Genomic DNA, 22,996 nt, shown 5'->3' on the forward strand with positions numbered 1-22,996 from the left:
AATTTTTCCCGAGGGCAAGCAGGTTTACTGTATGATTAAATGATGATGGCGTCCTCTTGGGTAAAACATACCGGAGGTAAAATAGTCCCCCATTCGGATCTCTGGGCGGGGACTACTCAAGAGGATGTTATCAGGAGAAAGAAAACTGGCATTCTACGGATCGGAGCGTGGAATGTCAGATCCCTTAATCGGGCAGGTAGGTTAGAAAATTTAAAAAGGGAAATGGATAGGTTAAAGTTAGATATAGTGGGAATTAGTGAAGTTCGGTAGCAGGAGGAACAAGACTTCTGGTTAGGTGACTACAGGTTTATAAACACAAAATCAAATAGGGGTACTGCAGGAGTAGGTTTAATAATGAATAAGAAAATAGGAATGCGGGTAAGCTACAACAAACAGCGTAGTGAACACATTATTGTGGCCAAGATAGATACGAAGCCCACACCTACTACAGTAGTACAAGTTTATATGCCAACTACCTCTGCAGATGACGAAGAAATTGAAGAAATATATGATGAAATAAAAGAAATTATTCAGATAGTGAAGGGAGACGAAAATTTAACAGTAATGGGTGACTGGAATTCGGTAGTAGGAAAAGGGAGAGAAGGAAACATAGTAGGTGAATATGGACTGGGGCAAAGAAATGAAAGAGGAAGCCGCCTGGTAGAATTTTGCACAAAGCACAACTTAATCATAGGTAACACATGGTTCACGAATCATAAAAGAAGGCTGTATACATGGAAGAAGGCTCGAGATACTGACAGGTTTCAGATAGATTATATAATGGTAAGACAGAGATTTAGGAACCATGTTTTAAATTGTAAGACATTTCCAGGGGCAGATGTGGACTCTGACCACAATCTATAGGTTATGACCTGTAGATTAAAACTGAAGAAGCTGCAAAAAGGTGGGAATTTAAGGACATGGGATCTGGATAAGCTGAAAGAACCAGAGGTTGTACAGAGTTTCAAGGAGAGCATAAGGGAACAATTGACAGGAATGGGGGAAAGAAACACAGTAGAAAAAGAATGGGTAGCTTTGAGGGATGAAGTAGTGAAGGCAGCAGAGGATGAAGTAGGTAAAAAGACGAGGGCTAGTAGAAATCCTTGGGTAACACAAGAAATATTGAATTTAATTGATGAAAGGAGAAAATATAAAAATGCAGTACATGAAGCAGGCAAAAAGGAACAAAGACGTCTCAAAAATGAGATCGACAGGAAGTGCAAAATGGCTATGCAGGGATGGCTAGAGGACAAATGTAAGGATGTAGAGGCTTATCTCACTAGGGGTAAGATAGATACTGCCTACAGGAAAATTAAAGAACCTTTGGAGATAAGAGAACCACTTGTATGAATATCAAGAGCTCAGATGGAAACACAGTTCTAAGCAAAGAAGAGAAAGCAGAAAGGTGGAAGGAGTATATAGAGGGTCTATACAAGGGCGATGTACTTGAGGAAAATATTATGGAAGTGGAAGAGGATGTAGATAAAGATGAAATAGGAGATATGATACTGCGTGAAGAGTTTGACAGAGCACTGAAAGACCTGAGTCGAAACAAGGCCCCCGGAGTAGACAACATTCCATTAGAACTACTGACGGCCTTGGGAGAGCCAGTCCTGACAAAACTCGACCATCTGGTGAGCAAGATGTATGAGACAGGCGAAATACCCTCAGACTTCAAGAAGAATATAATAATTCCAGTCCCAAAGACAGCAGGTGTTGATAGACGTGAAAATTACCGAACTATCCGTTTAATAAATCACAGCTGCAAAATACTAATGCGAATTCTTTACAGACGAATGGAAAAACTAGTAGAATCCGACCTCGGGGAAGACCAGTTTGGATTACGTAGAAATGTTGGAACACGTGAGGCAATACTGACCCTACGACTTATCTTAGAAGCTAGATTAAGGAAGGGCAAACCTCCGTTTCTAGAATTTGTAGACTTAGAGAAAGCTTTTGACAATGTTGGCTGGAATACTCTTGCAAATTCTGAAGGTGGTAGGGGTAAAATAGAGGGAGCGAAAGGCTATTTACAATTTGTACAGAAACCAGATGGCAGTTATAAGAGTTGAGGGACATGAAAGGGCAGCAGTGGTTGGGAAGGGAGTGAGACAGGGTTGTAGCCTCACCCCGATGTTATTCAATCTGTATATTGAGCAAGCAGTGAAGGAAACAAAAGAAAAATTCGGAGTAGGTATTAAAATCCATGGTGAAGAAATAAAAGCTTTGAGGTTTGCTGACGACATTGTAATTCTGTCAGAGACAGCAAAGGCCTTGGAAGAGCAGTTGAACGGAATGGATAGTGTCTTGAAAGGAGGATATAAAATGAACATCAACAAAAGCAAAACGAGGATAAAGGAATGTAGTCGAATTAAGTCGGGTGATGTTGAGGGTATTAGATTAGGAAATGAGACACTTAAAGTAGTAAAGGAGTTTTCCTATTTGGGGAGCAAAATAAATGATGGTCGAATTAGAGAGGATATAAAATGTAGACTGGCAATGGCAAGGAAACCGTTTCTGAAGAAGAGAAATTTGTTAACATCTAATATAGATTTTAGTGTCAGGAAGACATTTCTGAAAGTATTTTATGGAGTGTAGCCATGTATCGAAGTGAAACATGGACGATAAATAGTTTGGACAAGAAGGGAATAGAAGCTTTTGAAATGTGGTGCTACAGAAGAATGCTGAAGATTAGATGGGTAGATCACATAACTAATGAGGAAGTATTGAATAGGATTGGGGAGAAGAGAAGTTTGTGCACAACTTGACCAAAAGAAGGGATCGGTTGGTAGGACATATTCTGAGGCATCAAGGGATCGCCAATTTAGTATTGGTGGGCAGCGTGGAGGGTAAAAATCGTAGAGGGAGACCAAGAGTTGACTACACTACGCAGATTCAGAAGGATGTAGGTTGCAGAGGGTACTGGGAGATGAAGAGGCTTGCATAGGATAGAGCAGCATGGAGAGCTGCATCAAACCAGTCTCAGGACTGAAGACCACAACAACAACAACACCTATGGCTCTGCTTCTCTTGGCGCGTACAACTGGCAACGCAGCAATCTCCCGCGTCTAGGCGGGCATGCGCGAACCGCCAAGATAAAAGCATTGAACTATAAGAGGGTGTGCTATTTGAGCATCTGGAGTATCCTCTCTTAATACCCATGTACAGAAGTTAACACGCTTTACATCTTTACATAATCCTTTCATGCAGCTCTTGATGGAGAGAGGTGATAGGAACCGAACCTATGTCGATGGAGAATGCGTGGGACAGTTGCCCGACTCACGCCACTTTCTCGTGCGATTTCACAGGACCTAACGAGCGAATCAATTGCAACTGCAGCAGGAACATTACTTTCCCCCTCTTCTGTCGTCACCTGTTTCCTTCTGTGACGTTGTCTAGGTGTTACTCTACCGCTTTCACGTAACTGGTTGAAGCGATTGATGAATAATTGCCGAGATGGTTGACATACACTGGGTCATATAGGTGCAAGAAAAAAAAGCATGCTCCCTACATTCACCATATACCATGAGGACGTTGGTAAATCCCAACGCTCACAAACGACCTATTCCTTGGACTGTCACACACTGGCCAGCAAGTCGCAATACACTCAGGGTACACTCAAGCACACTGTAAGAAAACATAACATCATCGTACGGAACAAGTAAGCACGGTGAATGGCGAAAGTGCCCATGTGGGAACTTTTCAAAATACAGTATCTCGTAAACGACACCACTGACATTCTAATTTACCTTACTTTAGTTCGTTAATGTCAATACGCATCATTCAATTTAACAAAGCGTGTGTTTGAACAAATAATATACTCTCTAAGTATTATTATAACCCGTTTATTGGCTAATAATACGAGTCCCTGACTGCCAACCCGTTCTCTGAAAACCGCACATCAATAACACTTTCCTTTTCCGCAATATTTTCAGTGATAGTTGTAGATGATTCACCCTGTATACGTAGGGTCTGTTCTTTCAGAGATGTCTCAAGTCTTCAGAGAGAACGGTCGTTTTTTTAATGCAGACTACGATTCTACGGCAAAATCTACACTCCTGGAAATGGAAAAAAGAACACATTGACACCGGTGTGTCAGCCCCACCATACTTGCTCCGGACACTGCGAGAGGGCTGTACAAGCAATGATCACACGCACGGCACAGCGGACACACAAGGAACCGCTGTGTTGGCCGTCGAATGGCGCTAGCTGCGCAGCATTTGTGCACCGCCGCCGTCAGTGTCAGCCAGTTTGCCGTGGCATACGGAGCTCCATCGCAGTCTTTAACACTGGTAGCATGCCGCGACAGCGTGGACGTGAACCGTATGTGCAGTTGACGGACTTTGAGCGAGGGCCTATAGTGGGCATGCGGGAGGCCGGGTGGACGTACCGCCGAATTGCTCAACACGTGGGGCGTGAGGTCTCCACAGTACATCGATGTTGTCGCCAGTGGTCGGCGGAAGGTGCACGTGCCCGTCGACCTGGGATCGGACCGCAGCGACGCACGGATGCACGCCAAGACTGTAGAATCCTACGCAGTGCCGTAGGGGACCGCACCGCCACTTCCCAGCAAATTAGGGACACTGTTGCTCCTGGGGTATCGGCGAGGACCATTCGCAACCGTCTCCATGAAGCTGGGCTACGGTCCCACACACCGTTATGTCGTCTTCCGCTCACGCCCCAACATCGTGCAGCCCGCCTCCAGTGGTGTCGCGACAGGCGTGAATGGAGGGACGAATGGAGACGTGTCGTCTTCAGCGATGAGAGTCGCTTCTGCCTTGGTGCCAATGATGGTCGTATGCGTGTTTGGCGCCGTGCAGATGAGCGCCACAATCAGGACTGCATACGACCGAGGCACACAGGGCCAACACCCGGCATCATGGTGTGGGGAGCGATCTCCTACACTGGCCGTACACCTCTGGTGATCGTCGAGGGGACACTGAATAGTGCACGGTACATCCAAACCGTCATCGAACCCATCGTTCTACCATTCCTAGACCGGCAAGGGAACTTGCTGTTCCAACAGGACAATACACGTCCGCATGTATCCCGTGCCACCCAATGTACTCTAGAAAGTGTAAGTCAACTACCCTGGCCAGCAAGATCTCCGGATCTGTCCCCCATTGAGCATGTTTGGGACTGGATGAAGCGTCGTCTCACGCGGTCTGCACGTCCAGCACGAACGCTGGTCCAATTGAGGCGCCAGGTGGAAATGGCATGGCAAGCCGTTCCACAGGACTACATCCAGCATCTCTACGATCGTCTCCATGGGAGAATAGCAGCCTGCATTGCTGCGAAAGGTGGATATACACTGTACTAGTGCCGACATTGTACATGCTCTGTTGCCTGTGTCTATGTGCCTGTTGTTCTGTCAGTGTGATCATGTGATGTATCTGACCCCAGGAATGTGTCAATAAAGTTTCTCCTTCCTGGGACAATGAATTCACGGTGTTCTTATTTCAATTTCCAGGAGTGTAGATACGTTTTGTCTCGAGCACTTTCTTCGTTTCGCCGCAGATTACGCTGTAATCGGAGGAATAGAAATTGGTACACAATAGTAAATTACACCATGCTACTCAATAGCACTGGAATATCCTATGGCACGTGGAATCCAACCTCCATGCTACAAGGGTAGGAGAGGCCAGTATTTCATAACCTCTAATGGGAAACTCCATTCGCAACGTTGTATTCCTCCTACATATCGAACAGCGGACTACGCGACACACCACCGTGGTCGTGTAACAAACTATGAAGTATCATAACAGGCAGTACAATGCTCCGGAGCTTACGTATCGTGCAGGCGTAGTACAGATAGCGCTCTGAACATTGCAGTATTGCGCAGTGTTTATTACCTGCACACCTACCTGTCATTTGGAGAACAGACGTGCAAGTGGACGATGGATGTTGCAAACACAGAATAAAAAATTATAACAATCCCGATTTATGAAGAAAATGGGAGAAACGTTGAGGCCATGAAATATACTTGAAGTCATGAAATACTGGCCTGTCCTACCCTGGCAGCGTGGAAGTGGGGTCCCACGTGCCATTGTATATTAAAGGGCCATTGAGTAGCATATGGTAAATTACGGTTGTGTAGCCCATGTCTATTCCTCCAGTTACAGTGCCATCTGCGGCGAAGTGAAGAAAATGCTTAAGACAAAACGTATGTAGATTTTGCCGTAGAATCGTAATCTGCAATAAAAAACGGGGTTCCCATTGAAGATTTCAAAAGTTTCTTCTCGCCTCTCACCCGCACATGGTGAGAGGTGGGGTGGGGTGGAGTTCGAGTGTAATATCATTGGACGTCCCCCTCCGAAACATACAAATCTGAATTATAACTGTTTTTGGTCCGATGCGTAGTTTTCGAAATATTTCATTGTCTTCAGTTAAAATGAACACCCTATTCTCAAAAAGTACTTGACAGATTTAGTTGAAAATTCTTGGCCGATTTACTTCAAATTTCTACAGTCTCATAAAACAACGAAGAAAATTAATGAAAAATTAAATGTCTAACAAATGAATTATATCGTGGTAACATCTCTGTATTTGCTATCGGGAGAATAAATTACAGCGGCAGTTACCGTCTTGGAGGCAGTACCATCAGACGTCACTATATCGCAGGACAAGCGAAATTTCGAGAATTTGACAGAAACATGATTGCAAACTCTTACTTACTGATTAGTTGCCATTGTTACATATGCAGCGGAAAACGCTGGCTTTGAAGAACCTACTGCCGAACGTAATAGAGGCCACATGGGTATGCCGCAAATGAAGACGTATTCAGTACTCGCATTCTGTTGATACCCAGAGATTTACTTATGTCCTTCGATTACAGCGACTGCAGTTTCACATGCGGCTTGCATTCCTTGTGACTATCAACAACACACAGGGCCAGTCACTTTGTGTGCCAGATATTGAACATCTCTGGCAGCGTCGGCCATTGCAGCTAGTTCTAAATAACATTCCCTGGAATATAGAGGCTAAATATCTCTCTAGCACTATTAAAATATTCACAGTAACGAAAGTGAAAATTAAATCGTTGAGACTTTCACTTGTTGCTCCTCCATATTTTCCATTGTGATTAAGTTGGCGTCCGGGTCTCTTCTTATATTTTAGAAGAACTTCCTTACTCAATATAGCCAGAAAAAAAGAACGAGTAAGGGTTGATGTTCCGTTGAGGAAGAGGTTGCTGCAGACGGAGCCCAAGTTCGGACAGTGGGAATGTGAGGAATGGGATCGGCCTTGTGCATTTCAAAGAAACAACCCACGCGTTAGGTAAATCACAGAAGACATAAATCTGAATTGCCGGAAGGGGATTTGAACCTCCGTCCTCCCGAATGCTAGTCCACCGCCCTACCTCACTGAAGTGACAAAAGTGATTGGATAGCGATATGCACGTATACAAATGGCGGTAGTATCGCGTACACGGTATGTAAAAGGGCAGTGCACTGGAGGAGCTCTCATTTGTACTCATTTGGTTCATATAAAAACGTTTCCCACGTGATTATGGCACCACGACGGGAATTAACGGACTTCGAACGCGGAAAGGTAGTTGGAGCTCGACGCATGGGACATTTCGTTTCGGAAATCGTTAGTGAATTCTATGTTCTGAGATCCACAGTGTCAAGAGTGTGCCGAGAATACCAGATTTTAGGCATTCCCTCTCACCGTGGACAACGCAGTGCCCGACGGGCTTCACTTAACGATTGAGAGCAGCGGCGTTTTTGTAGAGTTCTCAGTGCTGACAGATAAGCAACACTGCATGAAATAACCACAAAAATCCATATTGGACGTACGACGAACGCATCCGTAAGGACGGTGCGGCGAAATTCGGCGTTAACGGACTATGGCAGCAGGCGACTGCCGCGAATGCCTTTGGTAACAGTAAGATACGCCTGCAGGGCCTCTCGTGGTCTCGTGACCGTATCGGTTCGATCCTAAACCGTGACCTGGTCGAATGAGTCAGGATTTCACTTGGTGAGTGCTGATGGTATGGTTCGAACGTGGCGCAGATCGCGAAGCCAAGGACCTAAGTTTCACTGTGCTGCATCCATAATGGTGTGGGCTGTATACCGTGGAATGAACTGGGCCCTCTGGTCCAACAGAACCAATCACTGACTGACAACGATTATGTTCGGCTACTTGGAGACCATTTGGAGCCATTTGTGGACTTCCTGTTTCCAAACAACGATACAATTTTTATGGATGACAATGAGGCATGTTAGCAGGCCACAGTTTTTCGCGATTGGTTTGAAGAACATTCTGGGCAATTTGAGCTGTTGATTTGGCCTCCCACATCGCTTGACATGAATCTCATCGAACATTTATGTGACATAATCGAGAGGTCGGTTCGTGCACAAAATCTTGTACCGGCAACACTTCCGCATTTGCAAACAGCTATAAAGACACCATGGCTCGTATTTCTGCAGGGGTCTTCCAAGGACTTGTTAAGTCCCTGCTGCGTCGAGTTGCTGTATTATACCAGGCAAAAGGAGACCCGAAACGATATTGGCGGTTAGTCCAAGACTTCTATCACTTCAGTATATTGCGCCACTTATCTCAATACAGTCTATGGACCATCCATTCGTTTGGCTGCAGATGTCGGCAAACTCCCTTTAAGTTACACTACAGCCCTCATTAGAAGTAAACAGAGCAGTGTCATCGTCAAAACGAAAGTTGTGCGGGGACGCTCTACTGATACGTATTCCTTCTCCGTTGTCCCAATGTAAGGACTGAATATTTGTGCACGTCCCAGAGGAGAACGTAATCTTTTTATTTTACTTCCAAATCTTATCCCTGTACAGTTCTTAAAGTTCGGGGCGCTAGTGGACCCACTGAACGTGAAATCCACCGATAGCTTCACTCACTTTTAAGAATGGAAGAAAAAATCACACTAGGATAGCTGCGGGACCTCAAGCCGCCATGGCAGATTTGTATACGTGCCTTCTCAACAAATGCCTTCGTTTTGTCTGCTCTGTCAGCAAAATTGTTGTCACTGTGGAACACGTTAACACGTTGTTCTACATTTGGCTACTTCTACTCTGTTCTTTCGAAAAACTTAAGCAAAGAACGCTCTAAGCACTCCAAATTATGATTACTTCCCTATCTAATTGTGATTGTGGCTATGCGTTCGTTTGCAGTGAGGGAGGTCTACACAATTCTTGTTTCCAAATTCCATGCTCTCTTCAGTTTCACCCCAAGCATAGTATCAGGGGAAAATCCTAATGCTTCCTATTCCATAATTCGGATAGTTGCGGTACAGTTCCTAAAGTTAACAAACCTCCTTGTCAGAACTGCAACTATGCCTGCCATTCCTGCGTAACGACTTCTTTTTTTTTATTCGATGACTGTAAACATTCCTGAGAACTCTCGGGAAAGCTAAAACTGAGCGTCGATACAATCTCACGGGTAAAGTTATTCTCAATAATTGTAGCCTACTTCATCGATCTGAAGAAATATTTCGTATTCTCGTTGAGTAAGCGCATTCGTTTTCTCTTCTTTCTTTATGTATCGCTTTTTGTTTGAGTCTCACACAACAGAGGTTCTATTTATTTATTTTATGAAGACAGGAGAAAATATTAGATAACTATTTACTATAAATATATACGTTTCTATACTGAAATACGCAATATCAGTTTCTTTTTCAGACGAATTGTGAAGATCTTCCCTCGTCCTTTCGAATGCTCTGAGGAAACATTCAATGTTATATGATGTAAGGTTTTGTGCACTTCGTGGCAGACACATTGAGGAAAGGACTTCCATCTGCATTGGTGCAGGAACGCTCCACATTTGCCCCGCCCAGTTCTGCACCTATTTAGCATGTACAAGTGCCGCCGGGGCCAATGAAAACTTTCTGGTCGCTTCCAGGGAGTTTTAAGTAGTTGGAGATGCACCTAGAAAGTTTGCTCCTGCTATTGATCGTTCTAGGCATCTAACATACCGATCTGACTGCTTTGCAACCTGATTGCTAAGTGTCACAACGATTTTCTATATCTCAATCGCTGCTGTTCTGTTAATCAAAATTTTGAATGAGTTTATAATTCTGGTTGATTTTTATTCTTGTACGCAGCTCAGCAATGACTGTGATCTTCCTATGGATGCTGGCAGAATATTGTCACGTAGAAGAAGGTGTGAGTAGACGAATGACGAACACTAACTTCACTTAACGAAGATTTATTCAGCACTTGCACATACAAGAGCGCGGAGCGAACTTCCTCCGGCCAGAACACATACGGTATACAGGGTGATTCAGAAATGCATGTAAATATTTTAAGGGTGTATTTGTGAGGTAAATATAAGACAAAAATGTTCTATAAATGTTTTTCCATAAACGTTTAATTCCAGAGTTATCGTTAAAATACGAAAGTCATGTCCGTATCAAAACGACGTCAGTGCAAGCAGCAGGATGCCATATTCTGGTACGTAATGCACATACGTATCTCCCAACAGTTGATTCGAAACTGCATGAATAGTGTTTGCTTGTGTTTGCAATTGCTGTTTACTCCTACTGTACAGAAGATGGCGCTGATGTTGTTGGTAACGGAAACGTACTTCCTGTCGTTCATTCATCGTCGGAAGGCTACAGGTTTCGTGCACATGATGTACTCAAACAGTGAGTATGCTGATATGCACCTTGTGTATGGTGCAGCAGATGGAAACGCACTTGCAGCAAGACGAAGGTACAGTGAGCTGTTTCCAAGACGACGGTTACCAAGTCATCAGACGTTTGTATCTGTGGACACACGTATGCGGGAGTATGGCATTCGTCCTGGGCCACATTCAGGTCGACCACTTGAGCATGCAGTGAACGTCGAGGAACATGTTTTGGACCTGGTAGACCAAGATCCAGCCATCAGTACGAGACAAATTAGTGCAGCTGTACGACTTCCACAATCTACTGAATGGCGGCTGCTTCGGAGACAACAGTTGCATCCATTTCACCTGCACAAAGTGCACGAATTGACACCTGCAGACTATCCTCGCCGTCAGCAATTCTGCCAGTGGTTACAAGAGCGTCATTTGAATGATCCAATGTTCATTCGGCGGATATTATTCACAGATGAGGCCATGTTTACTCGTTCGGGTGTAATCAATTCGCATAATATGCACCAGTGGGCTGTCGAGAATCCTGGCGCGAGAATTGTGCGTGGATATCAACATCAATTCTCCATAAACATTTGGTGTGGTATTGTGGGGAATGACTTACTCGGACCTCATGTTCTACCTCCAAGGCTGACTGGGCACGCTTACCGCGAATTTTTGGAGGGGGAATTGCCTGGATTGTTACAGGATGTCCCTCTTGCAACACGAGCCACCTTGTGGTTTATGCACGATGGTGCTCCTGCCCATTACAGCCGCAACGTAAGGGCGTACCTCAATGATGCGTATCCACATCGATGGATAGGTCGCGGAGGACCAATTGCTTGGCCAGCCAGATCACCTGACCTGAACCCTTTAGACTTTTATTTATGGGGCCGACTAAAGACATTGGTGTATTCTTCTGCAGTACCGAACAGAGAAGTGCTACAACAAAGAATTGAAGGTGGTTGTGAAATTATTCGTGGAGAGTTGAACGGACTGTGTAATGTACAGAGATCATTGCGGCGACGAGCACGGGTCTGTCTGCAAGTTCAGGGACAGCATTTTGAACATGCATTGCATTAAGATTTGTGCAAATACAGTACAGTACAGTCTGTAAATTCTTCACGTATTTTCCTTAGTTATTTTGCATTGATTTAGTTCAATCAACAGGAACTAAAGTAATACAGTATTCGCGAGGAATTGTTTCAGTTTGTTACGTCACGTTTATTTACCAGTTTGCGTTTTTAGTCCAAATGCACTGTAATTAAACTGTGAACTCTGGGAAGTAAATACTTTACGTTGTATTGAATGTATTATCATGTTTTGTTCATAACTCTGTAATAAGCCAAGTATAGCAAAAATTGTATAGAACATTTTTGTCTTATATTTACCTCACAAATACACCCTTAAAATATTTACATGCATTTTTGAATCACCCTGTATATACTGCTATAGAACATTCCGGGACAATGATTCTTGCGATTTGTGGATACTTCTAGAATGTACTCGAATCGAGTATAGAAATTAAAATTTCACAGTTTAGGTGAGGTTTGAACTCACATGCGACAGCCTAGTATCATATACACTACACTCCGGCGACTGTGCTACTCAGCTTCTTATGCGACAATATGACCAAGAACCGGTAGCCACTGCTTGTTTGTGGAACGAATGCACCCTGTGATAATGCACATTGCCTGACGAAGCTGGGTGCCAATTATTTTAGTGTGAGCACTGTTTAATCAAATTGAACAGCAATGTTTCCCGACTATTAAAGAGCTAAAATTGATGCATAAAAAGTTCTCGGTTTACTTGCCGCGTCAAATTTGGATAAAATTCCGAGCTTTCTATGACTACCTCCATCATCTTCGTTTTACCCCTGACGAAGATACGGAGGTAGTCATCGAAAGCTCAGGATTTATCCTAATTTGATGCGGCAAGTAAACCGAGAACTTTTTATGCAAGGACTCCGTCGCCAAAGACTTCGTTGTCATATTAGCTAAAATTGACGATATGAGGTCTTTGGCGTCCCAAGCAGTTCTTCTGGAGTGCATAGCTCCGAGTTTTCATTTTGCTGCCACATTCCGGAATTGAGTTTTGTACGTCAGTAACCCGTGTTGGATTGCATCTAGCTATTTTTGAGTGCTGCAAGGTTCAAGACTCTGATCTCAAAAGGTGATGTTAGATTTGCCGTTCGCCATTGTTGTACATGTCCACACCATTTACCTTCTATTGCTCTGCACCTGTCACCCACGTAGTGCTAAGAGAGCAACGCCGTTTAAGAGAGACAGCTGGGTCAGGCATTAAAAAGGAAAGGTACTCGAAGAAGTGCTTCTCAGGTCCACCAGTATCGTAAGATTGGACCCTCAGTATCAATTTCCCAACTGAACATTAAGGGCACAGGCAGAGCAAAGAGTGAACGTTTATGCGAAACACTGAAAGAACATAAAATGGATCTTTCTAATCTTCTTGATGGATTAAACGCGTTAAGGGACGCCAGTGCTTGAAACTGAATAATTGTCTTTCCTTTACTTCCTGACACACTGTAGCGCTTTTTATGTGTCAACAGAATGTTTAACTACTAGCGTCACTTTTCCAATTTTATTCTGGAAAGGATCTCGTTCTCTTACACTGCCCGTCATAATAAGAGCTGCACACAGAAGGACACGACCGATCCACTGAAAACTGGGTGGACATGTTGTACACCATCAGATATGCCAATTATTACTTTTGCACAGTTGGCCACACACTCAGTGAATGTTAGTGGAGCTGTGACATCGTGTCCACGGTTGATATAAGAGAGCCCCAAACAGCCATGCTACCAGTACAGTGGCCAGCATCACTAGAGCATCACCTAAACGAGTGCTATGACCAGGTGACACGTTCGACAGCAGGTTGCTGAGTTAGACGACCTAAAGGCCCACATGATGGGGCTGTAGAAGGCTGTGTGTTCCAATTTTGCATTGCGCACCACACCAATCGTACGGACACAGCCATTGGTCACTGTTAACGCCAATGGATACAGGAAGGAACGCATGCATGAGATGTACGATCTGGACGTCTAATGTGCACCACAAGGAGGGATGACCGACGGATCGTGTGCCATGAGTGAACAGATCCAACAGCAACGATAGAGGCCATTCAGCTGTCTGTCCTGCCGCTGTGCAACATCCCATAAGTGCTAGTATCTTTGGCAGGTGGTTGCTTGATGCGTACCAACCATTACGACACTTGCCATTTACAACCCTGCAGCGTTGCGTATGATGGACATAGCGCCTCCAGATTGGTAACATGTTATCTTTACTCATGAGTACCATCTCAGGTTTGTAGGCGACGACCGCTATTTTCTTGTTTGGAGGTGCAGTGGAAAGCGCTATGAAGAGCTGGTTGTAGTCTTCCATAACACATGCTGCCAGCCTGGTGTGATGGTGTAAGACGCGATATAAACAGCGCCCATTCACCGTTAGTGTTCCTAATGGGCTCCGTGACAGCCGCATGGTACATGGAGGAGGCTCTGCCATTCGTTAACGCCCCCACCCACGCACCATTTCACCAGAGCAATGCTGATCATTCCTTTGCCACATCCTGAGATTTCCTTCCAGCTGTTGATTCTCTGCCATGGCCAGCCACATCGCTTGATCTTTCGCCGATCGAGAATTTGTAGAGTGCCATGGAGTGTATCAACGGGACTCCACGTCCACCCATCAATCTGCAAGAACTGAGTACTCTGGTGCAAGCAGCATGGGGTGGAGCATCACAGGACTACGTCACAGACCTTTACAGTTCTATGCTGCGACGTCTGGACGCCTGAATTCACAACTATGGGGGCCTAATGCCATGCCAACACATATGTTTCGTGGTTGTACAGCACAATAAATGTTTGTCCTCTCTAAGTTGAAAGTTTAATCATTTCACATTTGTGGTACCAACTACTTACCTGACAACAATGATCGCAGTTTGACTTGTTATTCTGGTTGCAACTGTTTTTATGCAGCGTATTTTCTGAACCTCTCTCTCCAATTTTAAGTTCGTTCTCTCTGAATCGTGTTTGTCTATTCCCAGTACGTTTTTGTCTTACACGTCCATTACATAAGGGCATGTAACTTCCAGGTGGTCAGCGCCGTGGCCGCGTCACTTGCTACTTCGAGAGCTGGGCTGTGTACCGGAAGAGGTTACGGTATGGCATCGAGGACATTCCAGGAGATATGTGTACACACATCATTTATTCGTTCGTCGGGCTCAACAACGTCACGTGGGAGCTTCAAGTACTCGACGAGAAGGTAAGGTCACAGCCTGCAAAGTAGCATCCCATATGGGTAATCTCAAAATCTTCACGCTGTCTATGTTAAGTTCTTCACTTAGCTGAAGTGGTCGAAAACATAGCACCAAAAGCCACGAGAATAGTTTCCATTCAGAACAGTACAGGGGTTACCAAAAGCCAATGATGACAGAGTTTATTTTGTGCTAGTGATATTTGGTATGGAAGTATTTAGGCACTTTAACAGAGTTGTTGAAGAGGCCTCTAATGTCTATTGTACCATTCATGCAGGTCAAGAACAAGAGCGAGTATAGCACCAAACTTTTTTATTTTTTTCCCTGGAGCAGGATGGCAGCAACATGTGCGGTGCTTTTCAGCCGTAAGACAGTAATTATACAAAGAAGGCATTTAAAATAACAGGATGCAGAAAATAGGTATAAAAATGGGCAACAGTACGGAAGAGAACAGCCAAAAAGGGGGGTCTTTAAAATGGAGATAAAAACCGTAAAAAGTTAGCACACACAAAACAAAACCGCACACTGGATCATAAAAGTATCGACGGATGGCGTGGAATATCACAATCACTGAGAATAACACTATGTACGAGTCCAGCACACAATTAAAATCACAGCACTTGACGAACAGGAGAACAGCACTGAACACAACACTGATGTAGTACACTGATGACAATGAGCAAACAGAGAGGATCTCCAGGGGCATACAGATGAGGGAGGAGGGAAGAATGAACAGAGGGGAGGAGAAGGGGAGAAGGGAAGAAGGGAGGTAGGGGAGGTGAGGGAGGAGAGAAGAAGAAAGGAGGGAGGGGAGAGGATGTGGGAGACAGGTGGGGGGGGGTGCGCAGAAGAGGGCCAGGGAAGGAAGGACATGGGAGTGAAGCAGTCGAGGAAGGGGTGTAGGGTCTCAGGGAGGGAAGGAGAAAAATCCGCTCTGGGAGAAGGAGGGGAGAGGAAAAAGGAGGGCTCTGGGGAGGGGGGGGGGGGTGGAACAACCTCAGGTATGAGTTGGAAGGAAGGGTATACGTCATGGTGAAGTTCAACATCCGGGAGGGGAAGGTGCTAGAAATTGCCCTGACGATGGAGGATGTGGAGGTGGAGAGAGGGAGGGATACAGCGATAGAGGCGCGGCAACGGGTGGGGGGTGGAAGCACCAAACTTCGTGAAACATGGTATTTAGTTTAGTCTCATTGCTGTGAAATCATTTGCTACAGAAACCCCTCTCTTTTTCGTTGTAAAATCAGGAAAGCTCTGAACAACATTGCAATTGAAATGGCGAATAGCGCTAAGTTAAAGTGCTGCCTGCACTTCTCCGCACTTCCCAAAGCGCTTGCTTGTCTGCCAACAGCTGGACGTGCAAGACGGCGGCTTTGAGAACTTCACGGCGCTGAGGCAGGAGTTTCCCGGCGTGCGGCTGCAGGTGGCGCTGGGAGGTTGGGCCGAGGGCGGCCACAACTACTCGGCCATGGTGGGCGACCCCGCCAGGAGGGCCAGCCTCGTGCGCAGCGCCGTCGGTGAGCCGTTCTGAGTCTCTCCTCGCTTTACTTATTCCGTCTTCCTTCAAATGAAGTAGCAGCCCATCGTTGGCAGATGCCAGATGAGAGCATTCCACTACCTGTGCCACTACTTATTTGTTTTGCAGTCATACAATCCAGAAAGTAACGACGTGTTGTACACTCCCTCTATGCAACTGATGTCCTATCCGAAGTCGAATGGTTTCCTTGACTTATTGTGCCAAAAAGGGAGGGTGGAGGGTTGGGGAATGAGAATCAGAGAATGGACTGAATGATGATTTAGTTAAAGGAGACTAGTACAATATCTGATCAAAAGTATCTGGACGTCCCTTTGTAATGCAGAACTGACTGCTAGGTTGAGAGGCGGACCCACAAGTGCGAAAAAGGACAGGGAGTACTGTATTGTCAGTAGAGAAGCGTTAACAGCAGAATGGGATAGTCAGCAGAGCTCAGTACCTTCAAACGAGGATTAGTCACTGGATATCGCCTGAATAACAGATTTATCAGGGGCATTTCAACCCTTATAAAGACGGCTCTTGGTGATGTTATTGCGAAGTGAGAACACGAGGGGACTAAGACCAGGCAGTTTTCTTACACTGACTGACAGGGACAGGTGAGCATGCTTAGGTGGTTGTAAAAAACATCGCGTGAAATCACTGGAAGGGAGCCAAACGTTTGTGAAGTCAAGGCTAAGCAACATTTGTAGGGGTGTAAAGAGCTACGCACATGAACAATGGATGACTCGAAACGAGTGATTTGATGACTCACGCTATAACCTGTGCGAATCCGATTGAAGGGTTCGGGTTTAGCAAAGGCCTAGAGAAAGTTACCTCCCATCACGAGTAGTGCCAAAAGTTTAGTGTCGATGAGTGGGAGGAGTATGAGGGCGTTTTAGTGGTTAAAGTGTGCTCCCCTTATTGAGTTTAATAAAACGCTAAAGCGGAAGGATACGAGCACATTTTGCAGCATTGTGTATTGAATACAATAGAGGAATAGTTTGGAGGCGATGATTTGTTAGTGAAAATGACGACATGAAAATCTCTTGCAATCTTTTCTGCTTGGGTCTTCCTTCTTCTTTTATGTAGGAAGAAAGAAGTTAACAACGACTTTCTCTTTCCCTGACTAGTATATCATTTGAAGGACCAGAGCCAAACACGTTAATCTCCAATATAACATTTTATATATGGTCGAGAAGGAGAGGGTCCTTAAAGCTTATTTAAAGCTACTTTCTCGCCCACAGCATGTCTCAAATCTTCTTCTTCTTCTTCTTTTCCTTTTTTACTTATCCATCAGCTGGGTATAACAAGATATGTGATTCATATTACCTGCCGAGACATTTCTGTTGATCCACACATACTCAATTCTCGATGATCCTGCGTTAGTTGCTTAGCAATTGACTGTGTCGAAACCTGGCAGAAAATCCAAAGAGATTCTGGTCGTATGTGAAGTATGTAGCGGTAAGAAACAATCAGTGCCTTTTCTGCACGATAGAAATGGGGATACTATCGAAGACAGTGCTGCCAAAGCAGAGTTACTAAACGCAGCCTTCCGAAATGCGTTCACGAAAGAAGACGAAGTAAATATTCCAGAATTCGAATCAAGAACAGCTGCCAACATCAGTAACGAGGAAGTAAATACCCTCGGAGTAGTGAAGCAACTTAAATCACTTAATAAAAGCAGGTCTTCTGGTCCAGACTGTACATCAATTAGGTTCCTTTTATAGTATGCTGATGCATTAGCTCCATGCTTAACAATCATATACAACCCTTCGCTCGACGAAAGATTCGTACCCAAAGACTGGAAAGTTACACAGGTCACACCAATATTCAAGAAAGATTGTAGGAGTAATCCATTTAATTACGGGCCAATATCGTTAATGTCGAAAAGCAGCAGGATTTTGGAACATATATTGTGTTCGAACATAATAAATTACCTCGAAGAAAACGGTCTATTGGACAACATGGATTTAGAAAACATCGTTCTTGTGAAACACAACTAGCTCTTTATTGGCATGAAGTGTTGAGTGCTATTGAAAAGGGATTTCAGATCGATTCCGTATTTCTGGATTTCCTGAAGGCTTTTGACATTGTACCACACAAGCGGCTTATAGTGAAATTGGGTGTTTACGGAATATCGTCTCAGTTATGTGACTGGATTTGTAACTTCCTGTCAGAGAGGTCACAGTTCGTAGTAATTGACGGAAAGTCATCGAGTAAAACAAAAGTGTTTTCTGGTGTTCCCCAATGTAGTGTTATAAGCCCTTTGCTGTTCCTCATCTATATAAACGATTTCGGGGACAATCTGAGCAGCCGTCTTAGGTTGTTTGCAGATGATGCTGTCGTTTATCGACTAATAAAGTCAGCAGAATATCAAAACAGACTGCAAGACGATTTAGTAGAGATATCTGAATGGTGCCAAAATTGGAAGTTGACCATAAATAACGAAAAGTGTAAGGTCATCGGCATCAGTGCTAAAAGGAATCTGTTAAACTTCGGTTACACGATAAATCAGTTTAATCTAAAAGCAGTAGATTCAACTAAATACCTAGGTATTACAATTACGAACAACTGAAAATGGAAGGAACACATAGAAAATGTTGTGGGGGAAGTCCAACCAAAGACGGCGTTTTATTGGCAGGACACTTAGAAAATCTACTAAGGAGACTGCCTACGCTACGCTTGTCCGTCCTGTTTTAGAATACAGCTGCACGGTGTGGGATCCTTACCAGATAAGACTGACGGAGTACATCGAGAAAGTTTAAAGAAGAGCAGCACGTCTGTATTATAGCGAAATATGGGAGAGAGTGTCACTGAAATGATACACGATTTGGGCTGGACATCATTAAAAGAAAGGCGTTTTTCGTTTCGACGGAATCTTCTTACGAAATTGCAATCACCAACTTTCTCGTCCGAATGCGAAAATATTTTGTTGGCACCGACCTACATAGGGAGAAGCAATCACCACGATAAAATAAGAGAAATCAGAGCTCGTACGGAGAGATATAGGTGTTCGTTCTTTCTGCGCACTATACGAGATTGGAATAATAGAGAATTGTGAAGGTGGTTCGATGAACCCTCTGCCAGGCGCTTAAATGTGATTTGCAGAGTATCCATGTGGACGTAGATGTATTGACGATGCCGTTCGGTCAACTCGGGAACAGGTACAGGTCGTCTGCTGCGGTGCACAAGGCGCAATGGACGGTGTGCTCGAAAACATTTTTGTTCAAATGGCTCTGAGCACTATGGGACTTAACAGCTGTGGTCATCAGTTCCCTAGAACTTAGAACTACTTAAACCTAACTAACCTAAGGACATCACACACATCCATGCCCGAGGCAGGATTCGAACCTGCGACCGTAGCAGTCGCGCGGTTCCGGACTGCGCGCCTAGAACCGCGAGACCACATTTTTGTCTCCACGAGCATTGTACTCTGTCGCGACAACTGAGAGGCGGCAAGCCTCCCACCTATACGTTCGGTGATGAGGCGCAGACATCCGACACGTTGCCTCCAGCTCGTGTTTTCTGTGCTTTTCAACCACTTATCTTAGGTGCTCATGGCAATAGAATGCGAAAGGCTAGCTTCGCGTATTCCGAGAGACTTTTTACTAGGTACCGGGACACTGCAAATTGCATTTTTCTTAAAGTCACGTATATCAGTGCATTTTTCCCATTTCATGCCACATTGGCGCTGGAATGATTCTCTATCCGTCCCTCCTCTGCTTATATATTTTCCTTACCGCACCACATGCCTCCAACACCACCAGGTGACATTCAGTCCCGCGGTGGGCAGTACTCATAACGCAAAGTGATGCACTTTTTTTCAAGCACTAAGTACACTGTCGGAAAAAAATTGCAACACTAAGGAGGAATTGTGCGACATAAACGGAAGTTCGTAGGCATGGTTCTACTTCTGAAAGCTGACGTCTATTCCGTTTTAGTGACAAACGTGGCGCAAGCATCGCCACTATGAGGATGCAATTCAGGTTTTCTTTACATACGCGCTTGTAACGGTCGTGAGCGTTAGTTACCTATGAGATGGAACGTGGTGAGCTGATGTTAGTCAAGAATGCCTTTAAGTCCACAAAGACGCCACTGAGTTTGAACGAGGGCTTGCAATACATCAGAAGCAGGATATACCCACTGCATTATTGCAGAAAGACTTGGCAGGCGTGTACCCACGGAACATGGTTGCTGGTAGCGAAGGTCAAGAGGACGCACGGTCGCAAGGGCTCCGGGCTCTGGACGACTACGTTGCACCACCGACTGGGAAGACCATCATGTTCGGCGTATGTCTCTGGCGCATCGTACTGCATCTGCAGCAGCTATTAAAGGACCAATGACACAACGAACTGTTACAGATCGGTTCCTTCAAGGACAGCTTCGAGCTAGACGCCCTGTTGCGTGCATTCCACTGAACCCAAACTACCGCCATTTGCTATTTCAGCGCAGTCAAGCGAGAGACCATTGGGGAGCAGCGTGGAGGTCCGTTGTGTTTTATGATGAAAGCTGGTTCTGCCTCTGTGCCAGTGATCGTTATGTGTTGGTCAGGAAGAGGCCGCTCAAGGGCCTGCCACCAACCTGTCCCTGCGTTACTGGACATATTTATGAAATTATGGTTTGGAGTGCAGTTTCGTATGACACCAGGAGCATTCTCGTTACTATGCCACGTAATCTGACTGCAAATTTTTACATCAGTCTAGTGTTGTTCTGCCATTCATGAATAGCATTCCATGGGGTGTTTACCAACATCATAACACTGTCACATACCGTTGTCGACATGTTGCCTTGACCTGATCGATCACCAGATCTGTCTCCAGTCTAGCACGTATGGGACATCATCGGAGAAAACTCCAGAGTCATCCACAAGCGGCATTAACCGTCCCTGTATTTACCGACTAAGTGTTCAGACGTGGAACTCCATCCCCCAAACTGACATCCAGCACCTGTACAACACAACTCATGCACGTTTGCATGCTCGCAGTCAATATTCTGGCGCTTACATCGGTTATTAAGGCAGCAACATTTCACATTTGCAATGGCTTATATTGCACCTGCATTAACCTGTGGTCTTACGACGAAATCACTAAATACTCGTGTTCATAAATTAAAGATAATTGCTGAATGTAATGCCACTTAACGTGGCACTACACAAAACTGGCGCTAATAGCATAGGCACATGGGGAACACACACGACACAGATCTGAAAGTCCACAGTATTGGTGATAACTTGATAAAACCGTCCCAAAAGACATGTGTTACAAAACGCCACTGTTTTCTGCACATATACCCCAACATCAATATGGGATATGATCACCATGCACACATACCCAGGCCGCACAACGGGTTAGCATACTCTGGACTACTGGGGTATAGCCTTCCATTCTTGCACCAGTGCCTGTCGGAGCTCCTGAAGTGTCCTAGGGGGCCTGCCGGAGTGGCCGAGCGGCTCTAGGCGCTACAGTCTGGAACCCCGCGACCGCTACGGTCGCAGGTTCGAATCCTGCCTCGGGCATGGATGTGTGTGATGTCCTTAGGTTAGTTAGGTTTAAGTAGTTCTAAGTCCTAGGGGATTGATGACCTCAGAAGTTAAGCCCCATAGTGCTCAGAGCCATTTGTCCTAGAGGTTTGAAGACGTGCAGCGATACATCTACCGAGAGCATCCCACACGTGCTCGATGGGGTTTAGGTTTGGAGAACAGGCAGGCCACTCCATTCGCCTGATATCTTCTGTTTCAAGGTACTCCTCCACGACGGCAGCTCGGTGGGGCTGTCAGGAGGAAAGTGGGACCCATTTCACCCCTGAAAAGGCGGACATATTTGTGCAAAATGACATCCCGATACACCTGACCTGTTACAGTTCCTCTGTCAAAGACATGCAGGGGTGTATGCGCGCCAATCATAATCCCACCCCACACCATCAATGGCTCTGAGCACTATGGAATTTAACTTCTGAGGTCATCAGTCCCCTAGAATTTAGAACTACTTAAACCTAACTAACCTAAGGACATCACACACATCCATGCCCGAGGCAGGATTCGAACCTGCGACCGTAGTGGTTGCGCGATTCCAGACTCTAGCGCTTAGAACCGCTTGGCCACCCCAGCTGGCCCCACCATCAAACCACGACCTCCATACAGGTCCCTTTCAAGGACATTAAGGGGTTGGTATCTGGTTCGTGGTTCACAGCAGATGAAAACCCGGCGAGAATCACTGTTCAGACTATACCTGGACACGTCCATGAACATAACCTGGGACCAGTATTCCAATGACCATGTACTGTGTTCTTGACACCAGGCTCTACGGGCTCTCCTGTGACCAGGGGTCAGTGGAATGCACCTCGCAGGCCTCCGGGCGAATAAACCATGTCTGTTTGGTCGTCTGTAGACTGTGTGTCTGGAGACAACTGTTCCAGTGGCTGCGGTAAGGTCCCGAGCAAGGCTACCTGCAGTACTCCGTGACCGTCTGCGGGCACTGATGGTGAGATACCGGTCTTCTTGTGGTGTTGTACACGGTTCACGTCCCGTACTGTAGCACCTGGATACGTTTCCTGTCTGCTGGAATCGTTGCCACAATATTGAGATTACACTTTGTGGCACTGAGGGCCCGTGCTACGACCTGCTGTGTTTGACCAGCC

At 45.3% G+C, this 22,996-nt stretch overlaps 1 protein-coding gene across 1 annotated transcript in view; it reads left to right on the plus strand.

Annotated features, from left to right (window-relative positions):
• LOC126281237 (endochitinase-like) overlaps nucleotides 1–22,996 on the plus strand; it is an 85,770-nt gene that overhangs the window by 25,722 nt on the left and 37,052 nt on the right. Inside the window, exons 3-4 of the mRNA XM_049980009.1 lie at nucleotides 14,689–14,858; nucleotides 16,199–16,364. Of these exons, the coding sequence (XP_049835966.1) occupies nucleotides 14,689–14,858; nucleotides 16,199–16,364 (336 nt within the window). The remainder of the gene's footprint in view (nucleotides 1–14,688; nucleotides 14,859–16,198; nucleotides 16,365–22,996) is intronic.

The sequence above is a fragment of the Schistocerca gregaria genome, chromosome 7 (genome assembly GCF_023897955.1).
Source record: "Schistocerca gregaria isolate iqSchGreg1 chromosome 7, iqSchGreg1.2, whole genome shotgun sequence".
NCBI lineage: Eukaryota > Metazoa > Arthropoda > Insecta > Orthoptera > Acrididae > Schistocerca > Schistocerca gregaria.